The 10,119-nt window shown below is 36.9% G+C and overlaps 1 protein-coding gene across 2 annotated transcripts; it reads right to left on the bottom strand.

Moving 5' to 3' along the window:
* Window positions 1-1,663: 1,663 nt before the first annotated feature.
* Window positions 1,664-8,032, bottom strand: LOC131039733 (ABC transporter G family member 14). 2 transcript variants are annotated; one of them, XM_057972573.2, is made up of 7 exons: window positions 7,655-8,032; window positions 7,179-7,450; window positions 5,861-6,142; window positions 4,660-5,179; window positions 4,378-4,569; window positions 2,929-3,116; window positions 1,664-2,817 (listed from the first exon to the last, which is right to left on the bottom strand). In XM_057972573.2, exons 2-7 carry the CDS (start codon window positions 7,446-7,448, stop codon window positions 2,149-2,151), a joined length of 2,121 nt encoding a protein of 706 aa, XP_057828556.1. In that variant the 5' UTR covers window positions 7,449-7,450; window positions 7,655-8,032; the 3' UTR covers window positions 1,664-2,148. The 2 variants fall into 2 exon arrangements, with proteins under 2 accessions (XP_057828556.1, XP_057828555.1); XM_057972572.2 differs by having other exon boundaries at window positions 7,179-8,032.
* Window positions 8,033-10,119: the final 2,087 nt, after the last annotated feature.

Genomic DNA, 10,119 nt, shown 5'->3' with positions numbered 1-10,119 from the left:
CGGTAATTTATGACAACTGATTCACCCCTCCCTCCCCTCTCAGTTGTCTTCCGGTTATCTGAACTGTCTAACAGATGTCTCTGAAAATTGTTGATGTATTGCCAAGTCCTTGGATGATGAAGATGCCACAAACCAACCAAGTATATGCTCAATCACAACAAAAGGTGACAAACAAGGAACAAATGAGAATTATTTTGAACAAATTTCAAAGACAAAGATGAAGTGACAAAAGTTGTGTCATCGCTGTCATCAAATAGGAGAGATAAATCCTTAAATTCTACATTTAGGCACTCAAATCCTTTTCATACGAATTATGAACATCAAATAACAAGAGGCTTGATTTAATCTCAAAGAAGTTAAACAATTCAATCGTTACACTGCAAGCCCTCGAAGGTATTCTTTAACACTACCTCAATGTTATTTTAGCTATCACATTAGCTATCACATTAAAGACAAATTTAGACGTAGGAGAGAGAGCCAAAAACGAGATCACAAAAAGAAGATGCAAATACAATAGGGAAGGTCCGAATCATACTTGGAAAATTAAATAATCTTAAACTTATTATTTTAATTTAGCATTTGTCATAGTAATAACTTAATTATATTAATCTATGGTGTATATTAAAATCAAAATGTCTTATCATTTTCTCTCTTCAATTACGATGAAAATCTTTTCACCTTTCTATTAAGATACAAACATAAAAAACAACTTGCCCATTATGGCTAAGAAAAAGTTTGGGAAAGGACAAACTGACCCATCTTCCTTTTCATAAACCATTCATATTGTTGAAATAAGAAACCTCTTCCTTTTTCCACTATCAGCTGGACAACAAATGTGGGACTCCACCCAAACTCAATTGCAAGGCATTAAAAAGAGATCAGCTTTTCACAGAATAGAGCTAAATTTTCAATTCATTGAAAGAGACATGGAAAAGTAAAGTTGTTTCTTCAAATGTATTAAAAATCTTTGTCAATCTATGTCATTATAGCGATCTCTAGAAAAAGGAGAGAAGATGCTTTTGAGTAGACTTTGTTAATCTGAGATGCATGATAAAGGATGAATTGGTTCCCTCCCATATGGGAAAAAGCTGGTCCATTTGAATAGACTGTTATTCTGAAGATACATGATAAAGGATGAATTAGTTCCCTCCCATATGAAAAAAGCTGGTCCATTTTCACAAAAGGGCTTTAAATGTACGCTCTTAAAATTAAACTGTCCCACCATTCTTACCTTTGAGGGATCATCTGAAAAGCTGATCACTTTCATAAATGGCCCCACAGTTCCATATGTCTGTCTGTATTAATCTAGGAGTTCTGTGATAGCTTTGAAGTGCAAATATGTTTAGAAATTAGTAATAAGCCAACTGGCCCAATTCATTTATTCCTTTTGCAATTCTCAAGTCTTTTTCCACGAGTGCCTTTGGAAAAGAAAATAAACAATTGATAAGCTTTTTCTTTGGACCTCCTTTGATTCTGAATAGCATAAACAATAGATATGCCTAAGTGTATATATGCCAGGGAATATTAAAGACTGGTTTAATTATGCTACACTCAGTATATGCCCTCTTACCAACTTTAAGATTTTTATAAAACATACACAATCATCCAATAAGCTCAAATAATGCTTTATCCATGCTTGAAATCAATATGTTTTCTCAAAAGGTATAAAAACTTCCTCTCTTATTATCAATAATTGATGGCATGACAATGGGGGAATTTGAGATCTCAGCAATCAAAAAGTATAATTATGAGTTTGTAGTTACTGGGTCCTCCCCATTTTTCAAAATAGAATACAAACATAAAATGGCACTGGGCCTACAATTTACTTGTAGGTCTTCAACAGTTTCCATGCTTTTTCTAGCAATTGATTTTCCTTAGATGATAACTTACAGACGAAAGTACTAAAAACGAAAGCATCTGGATGTATGAATATTGTTGTGGGGGCACTAGAAAATAGTACTGTGCATGTTTCAATATTGGAATGCAAGTGTAATAGTTTGTAAGGCCTGAAAAAGAAGTGGGTTTATAACAAAACGACTTGGAGTAGGTCAATTGCTTAAAAGTGCTCTTCCATGGGTTGAGTCCGGTTGATTTTACAGTTATAAAATCAATCTAAGACCACAAGTTTAAGGCTTTTGACTTAAATTATTAGGTAGAGCTTCTGGATGAAATGGGTTTTACTCTTCTCAGAGCTGCATAGGCTAGCAAGCGATAACCCACAAGCATGATAGCCAGGGCAATAAGGTCCACCGAATCGCTGTCTAGCCCCACAGCCTTTATTGCAGGATATTCAGCCACACTGCAACTCCTGCCATTATAGCACTCATATGTTTGGCTTTTGCTGTACTGAACACCTACGAGGAGCTTATAGCAGTAATAGCTGAAAGATAGGTATTTTAACCAGGCTACAAAGGGAGGAATGTTCTGTATGTAGTAACCTCCAGCAAGAAGAAATGTAAGCATGGTCACAGAGGAGAGTGTTGTTGCCTGCTTTACGTCCATGAGAGCTGCACCCATGGCGAGGCCAAGGCCTTGGGAGACCAGGACATTGTAGAGGATGATTAGCAATGTGAAAATGAAGGTGCTGAATTCATGTTTGAGGCCCCCCATCCAATATGTTATGGTCACATAGACAGTGGGCAATATGAGTTCCATTGGCAGATCTCCCACTGTTCTTGCACAAAAGTAGGAGGACAGTCTGTACATTGCAGAGGATCGTTCCTTTATTAACATTGATTTCTCCTGTGGGAATGTAAATATGGCGTTGAAAAGAGGGAAGAAACCCCAGAATATTGAGAAGAAAAACAGCAGACCAACCTGTGAAACACAAACATTAAAAGCTCACTGTCAGAGTTCTGAAAGTCTTTGATTTCCCTGTGGTTTATGTGGCAATAATCTCGAAAGTCAGGATTTTATTGTAGTTCTAACCTGGTCTTGGATTTCCGAAGTTTTGCTCTGCCACCATAGCAGGCCTGAGAGGATTGAGACTGCCAACACTTGAAAAATTCTGAGCCCACTGAAGGACTCGTGTCGTCTTTCCTTTAAGCTTCTCTTCAGCAGCACGCAGAACTGTTCCCACCAGCTTGTCTCCCACTCGTTCTTCTCGCTTTTCGATCCTTCAAAGGATGACCCACAAATTTAGATAAGCAATTATGCATGCTGAAATAATTCTTGAAAGAATAATCTGCCAGTTCAATAGTCAACAAAAAATTATCTACATCTCTGTTCTGATCCCATAGATAGAAGCTGTACTAATATGAAGACACAGAGTGTGAATTTTGTCCTTACCCAACTTTAAAATTGTTTCTATGTTTTTGGTTTTTAGTTATTTGGATACTATTTTAAAATAAAAAATATTTATATGCTTAATTATTATAAGTTAAAAAGATCTAATTGACACACAAACACTTTCAAACATGCATTTCTTATTCAAGAGATAATCATGAATATAACACAGACATTTGTACCTTTTAATTATTTTCCCTGTCATTCTAAATTGACTTATTAGACAATGCAAGTAAAAAGCTAAAAATTGTTTCCCCTACTAATAAATACAAGCTTACAAATATATTGACAAAGTGGATCTTTTATTTTGTAATTATTACTCATATAAATTAAAGTCTTTTATTTGATAATTATTACTACCATAAAATAAAAATATATCAATAACTTATATAAAAGTCAATATAATTAGAAAACATATGACTGGGATCCCACTAACATTAATATTTTAAATAAATATCCTTTTAAAGTAGTGGAGATCTATATTGGTAAAGTTATTTGAATACATATATTTCTAATAAATATTATTATCTTCGAGATAATAATATTTTTTATATATTTATTTCTATCAACATTTTCAATCTCACATCAAAACTTTTGGCCATTTTTTCTCTACCGTCAAAATAATAAAAGAATAATATTTTTCAAGAAAAGAATAATAGAAAATGACATTTTTGAAACAAAAGCTAGCTTGAGCTTTCTCCTGATTGCTACTTTGCCTAATTTTTTAAGATTTTCATCTTATCGGTACATTAGTTTCCTCATGTTTAAGACTTCAAGTTATCTGATGTTTGTTCCCATTACGCAAGGGAGGAATTCTTTTGTAGCCTAACTTGTATAGTTTTTCGGAGATCGAATTGATAGATACAGCAGGCTATCAAATTCCTGGATTCCTGTTCGATTCTTATTTTCTACACATCCTTTTCTGCACTGGCTCATCAGGAATCTATACAGAGAACCTTGTGGATAGCTATGGCTAATTTTTAATAAAGACGTAATCTTTGTAGGAAAACCTTATAATCTATGCTTTTAGGACAAAACAGTCACAGTCAATTGCCGCCTAATATACTAGATAAGTGTAAAGATTTTCCTTACTTTGATGCTTTTCTCCATTGTTGGAGTTATCCACAGAATTTAGCTCCGCCTTTATTTTACTTGCGAGGTTCCTCTTGTACTGAACAGAAAGATTTTGCTTTACGTTCTTCTGATCCTCCATTTCAGTCTTCGCCTGCGGCTCTGGCAGCAGTTCCGTCGAAGCATCGCCGCGCCTTGGATCAGGCACAATTCCTGCCATACCACTGTATTTTAGTAACGAAAGACAAAGAATAAATTCATATTAAGCAGAATTCATTTGTAGGAAATTATCATGAAACTAACCGTTGGCAAGATCAAGCATGAAATCGGCAGGGTTTGTGGGAAACAAGGGCGAGAGTCCAATCGATTTGAAGTAATCCATGGCGGCCGAGGCATCTCCGTAGTAAATAGCACTCCCCTCAGACAGCAAAATAACCTTGTTAAACATGTAATAAACATTGCTGGAAGGCTGGTGGATTGTGGTAATGACAGTCCTCCCACCTTTAGCAAGGCTGTGCAATGTCTTTATAATTCTCTGAGCGGTGGTGGAATCGAGGCCAGAGGTAGGCTCGTCCAGTAGTAAAAGGCTTGGATTTGTCAGCATTTCATGGCCAATGCTAACTCTCTTTCTTTCTCCTCCCGACACACCCCTCAAAAGGGGTCCCCCGATGATAGTATTCTTGCACCTGCTTAACCCTAGCTCAGCAATAATGGCGTCTACATGCTCTTTCTTATGCTGCTTTGTCATGCCCCTCGGCAGCCTCAGCAGTGCTGCGTAAACCAGAGTTTCTCTCACGGTTAAGTGCGGGTACAGAATGTCATCCTGTCACAGGGAACAGCATTTTTTTCAGAATTTGAGCATAGCAATTTGGTTCTTCAAATCGTGCAAAATGTCACAGAACCTATTTTTTTAATTTTTATTAATCAGAATTTAAACACATTTAACCATCTAACAAATATTAGAACAAATTTAACTGCCTAACAATATCACACAGCTTAGTGCCTCAATTTAGGTAGATATTTCTAACGCACAAACATCAAATTTCAAAGAACCAGTGAAACAGAATGATTGAGTTCTACATTAGTGTGATTGGCTTGAATTCAGTAAATGCCAAATGGGCCATTGATGGCGGCGAGAATAGGCTTTTCGAAAATTGACTTGGTACAATGAGTGGTTGAAAATTAACTCAATATTATCCGTTGTTGAAAATCGAGTGAAATGCACTGTATTGATGGGAGATGAATTGCCATGCTGACAAGAAAGAATTGCTCCCAAAATGACATTTGGGAGAAGATTACATTCATGATGGCCTCCGACTGAGATCTCAACTGGCCATGATTTTGTCCCTAGAGAAACTTTTAAAGCATTTTGTCTCTTGAAACTTTTAAAGGATTTTTGTCGCTTTACACAATTGGGGACGGTAGAATCTCCAAAGAGTTAAAAGAACTTTTTGACTTGGCAAGTGGAATGGTCAATTGATGCCACAGAAATAATCGATCGTACCTGGGTGACGAAGCCTGTCCTCCGTTTCATGGATTTGGCAAAGCGTTGGCCGTTGAAGAGAATGGAACCTGAGACCTTGCCTTCCAAACGCCCGCCCAGGGCGCTCAGAAGCGTAGTTTTACCGCTCCCAGATGGGCCCAACATGGCCAGAATTTCGCCTGGGCGTACCATTCCAGTGAGCCCATTCAGAATCGTCTTCTCCACTGGCCTCCTTTCCATATTTGCCTTGGAACATGAACCTATTCGTGTGTTTAGTTTTATCTTGTACACCACATCCTCAAACTGCCAAAAATACATTTAAAAATGACATCAACATCAACATAAAACCCTGCGAACTAAATTCCAGAACTCAATATAAAAAAGATGCAGATTTACAATATTAAACAGGTCTTAATATATCCCACGCCTATGTCAAATGAAAATAGACTAAACAGCTCCAGGTAGGTCATCAGGCAGGTCATCTTTACCAATTTAATAAAGTCAGATTTTGCCACTGCATCATATATGTTAATGTAATTTCCTTTTCCTCTGCAAACAAGCTATGGAAAAAGTAGAATTTAGGCTTCCTCATAATATCAGAGGCAAATTTTCTATTCTTAGGATCTTGTTGGAAGAAGAGAAAAAGGAGTACAGTACACAATTGTACCACACCGGGATTTACTTTAACAATGTAAAAATGTAGATCTGCTTGTGTAAACTTCTTTTCACAAATATATTTCAGCCAATTATAAATTATAACATTTACTAGAAATCCAGTAAACATTTGTAATCTGATAATATACGACATCAATTGTGTATAATTAAAAGATTGTTTTTCAAATTAACTGTGTATATATAATTAAATCGACCTTTCAGATCACACTCTGTGATCGGACATGCTAATTAGACTTATGTTTGAGGTTGTAACACATCTTATTTAGCAAACAAGCCTGCAAACTTATAGACCTAAAACTCAAAATTTAGCAGTAGCCCCTGTTAATATGCTAATGCGTTATAAGTCATAACAGAGAACAAACAAGCAGGCACTTACAGTCATCCGCCATGAAATCAAACGAAAATAAATGACCAGGGACACCTTATTTCAAATATTAAGCTAAAAACAGTCATTTCTCATTAAACTTTAAAGCAAACGTTTTGTTCTTAGATTAGTTTACATCCAAAGCAAGGCTTACCTTCCAGCTTCCTTCTGAAATGGAGAAATTGTAAATATTTATCTTCTCAATCTGACAACTGAAATGGAGGCACTCTTTCATATATATTTAACATGAAATAGGAATACTAACAGTCTAAATAGTAGGGTAATATAGAAGAACTGAACCTTAAGCGTAACACGGTAAACAGGCCTGTGCAGGAGCGGGTGAGCACTGTTCCGTCCTCCAGCTATATTACTCTCAACATCACAAAGCTCTACAGCAGTTTCAGTTACACTGACATGCTGATCATCTTGGCCCTCTTCTTTATCCGGATCAAAGTCCCGAACATGACTGCTTTCTATAGCAGGTCTATTAATGGCGGTCCTGGCAGGAGAAGCCGTTCTGGTGACAGGCCCACTCCGATTACCATCATAAGGATCCTCGGGAGGCATCATAGCTGCAAATTTACTACAAACTTTACTTTATCCCAATCACAAAACCCACACAAAACACCCAAACCGCTATATAAACATAACCGAAATCAATGCAGAAACAGGACCGAATGATAAAGAAAAGACTAAGAAATCTGATGCGAATCAGGCCGGTTTTTTGAAACAAGAGTTAATCAACAACATCATCTCTCTACTACACACACACATACATTTATATATACTACTTGCTAGTACTGGCAAGATGAAAGAAGAAGCGCAAGGAAAAGCAAGAGCAAACGCCTCTTCTTCCGCTCACAGCAACAGCGTGAAAGTGGAAGATTGCATGAATCATGTGATAGGCTACGCTATTAATAAACCCCGATGGATATATATACAATGGGTATACGTATCCAGTCACTCTGGGTCAAATCAATTCACGCGATTTCTCAGCCTTTCAGGCTTTCTCACCAACTTTCATGGAAAAAAATATTTGAATAGATTAGACATAGGCCTAAAGGCTTGTCGAGAGCTGGGACCGACCCAGAAGAGTTCTTAGGTCAAAGGAATGTAAAGAGATGGGAAAACCAGAAGGATGCATTTAATTTGATTTGGGGCTAAGATTATGAATATAAATACAATGGATGAGAGAGAGTATTTTGCAGCCCGGTTTATCAGCAGGCACGACACGTATGGCAGATCCTCAACTCAGTTTGGGTCAAAAGACGTGGCATTTTAGTGGGGGTACGTGGAGTGGAGAAGAATCTGTTTGTTGGCCTACCTTGCCTTATTGCCTTTTTTCTTTCTTCCTGGTTCTGGATGGCAGACACATAAGAGAGCTCCAACAGGGCCCAGTGCTGTACCCTTAGGAAACATTTTATTCTGCACAATGCCCCTCACACGTTTCACTAAATCTCATGCATGGCTACATCATAATCCCTCCCCCCAACCCACTAGAGTTTGGGGGGAGGATTTTTTGGTTTTTGGGATTGGATATTAGTGAGGATGTGGTTCACAAAGAGTTCGAGTATATAATTTTAGATAAAATCGATTTCAAAAGATCAATAATTTTCATGTGATAATATGTTTGTCGAGTATGTCTATTGGGGCATAGTGTTGTGGTAAAGTCATTCTATTTGTGAGGCAGTCACCAAAGTTCAAACCCTCGTTGGGCCGCTGAGCTCTTTGGCCTTATGCCTTCGTTGGGTCGTTGAGATCACAGGTTTGATCAAGTAAAATGTGCTAATGGGGAAAGAGGCCCCCTAAAAGTGGCCTAAGTGGGAAGAGATCCTTTGTAAGTAGTCTCTTTGGGCCCGGACTAGGCTAAGAACTTAGGTGTGTTGAAACAAAAAAGAAGAAGAAATGTTTGTCAAATACAAAAATCTAAAAAATAAAAGAAAATTTGAGTTCCTTGAGTTTATTACTTTAGTACATTGTGCTTTCCTTGGGTTGTTGAGCTCGCGGGTCTGAATGAGTGAAATGTGTTAATGGGAAAAGATGGTCCCCTAAAAGTGGCCTAAGTGGGAAGAGATCCTCCGTATGTGGTCTCTTTGGGCTTGGACCAGGCTAAGAACACGGGTGTGTTGAAAAAAAAAAAAAAAATGTTTGTCATATACGAAAATCTAAAAAATAAAAGAAAATTTGAGTTCTTCGAGTTTATTACTTTAGTACATTATGCCTTCGTTGGGTTGTTGAGCTTGCTGGTTTGAACAAGTGAAGTGTGTTAATGGGGAAAGATGCCCCCCTAAAACTAGCCTAAGTGGGAAGAGATCCTCCATAAGTGGTCTCTTTGGGCCTAGACTAGGCTAAGAACTCGGGTGTGTTGAAATAAAAATAAAAAGAAAATAAAAGTTTGTCAAATACAAAATTGTAAAAAATTAAAGAAATTTTGACTTTTTCGAGTTTATTACTTTAGTACATTGTGCCTTCGGTGGGCCATTGAGCTCACATATTTGAACGAGTGGAGTGTGTTAATGGGGAAAGATGGCCCCCTAAAACTAGCATAAGTGGGAAGAGATCCTTCGTAAGTGATCTCTCTGGGCTTGGATCGGGCTAAAAACTTGAGTGTGTTGAAACCAAAAAAAGAAGAAATGTTTGTCGAATACAAAAAATCTAAAGAATAAAAGAAAATTTGAGTTCTTCAAGTTTATTACTTTAGTACAAATGTTTAAGCATAAAGACATTTACTTTGGTACAAATTTTTATATGATAATATGCTTGTCAAATACAAAAATCTAAAAAATAAAAGAAAATTTGAGTACTTGAAATTTGTACTTTAGTAAAATGATGAAAACTCAAAATTTAGTGGAGGGTGTACTTGTATTCTGTATTATTCTTGGTGGAACTAACACATTTGTACCTAGCTAGTACATCTAGACCGGCCTACAATTTTTCACTAATGTTGTTTGTAACACTTACACTATGTTCAACTTCTCAATAATGCCAATCTCAGCCACCCACTTCAAATAAAAACAAAGAAAAACTAACTTGATATTCACATCATAAAACTAATTTGATATTCACATAATAACAAATATCTTTTCCCCATCATAACCTAAAATTTTGTAAGACCAAACAATGGTGCATTAAGGATTTGACATTTATCACTCACCCCTTATCTACCCACTTACATCATTGGCCAATCACCCTCCATGACTAGGAATGATAAGAGGCCACCTAGAGGGAAAAAAAAAAAAAA

This window comes from Cryptomeria japonica, chromosome 6 (genome assembly GCF_030272615.1).
Source record: "Cryptomeria japonica chromosome 6, Sugi_1.0, whole genome shotgun sequence".
Taxonomy (NCBI): domain Eukaryota; kingdom Viridiplantae; phylum Streptophyta; class Pinopsida; order Cupressales; family Cupressaceae; genus Cryptomeria; species Cryptomeria japonica.
This window is presented reverse-complemented; position numbering and strand designations above follow the sequence as displayed.

Bases quoted from the DNA above. Each gene is read 5' to 3' on its own strand.
- LOC131039733 (XM_057972572.2), bottom strand. From the start codon at position 7,448: ATGATGCCTCCCGAGGATCCTTATGATGGTAATCGGAGTGGGCCTGTC. The intron at 6,143-7,178 runs GTTCAGTTCTTC...TATTTTTGGCAG, and splicing joins TTTACCGTGTTACGCTTAAG to TTTGAGGATGTGGTGTACAA. The intron at 5,180-5,860 runs GTACGATCGATT...TCCCTGTGACAG, and splicing joins GGACAGGCTTCGTCACCCAG to GATGACATTCTGTACCCGCA.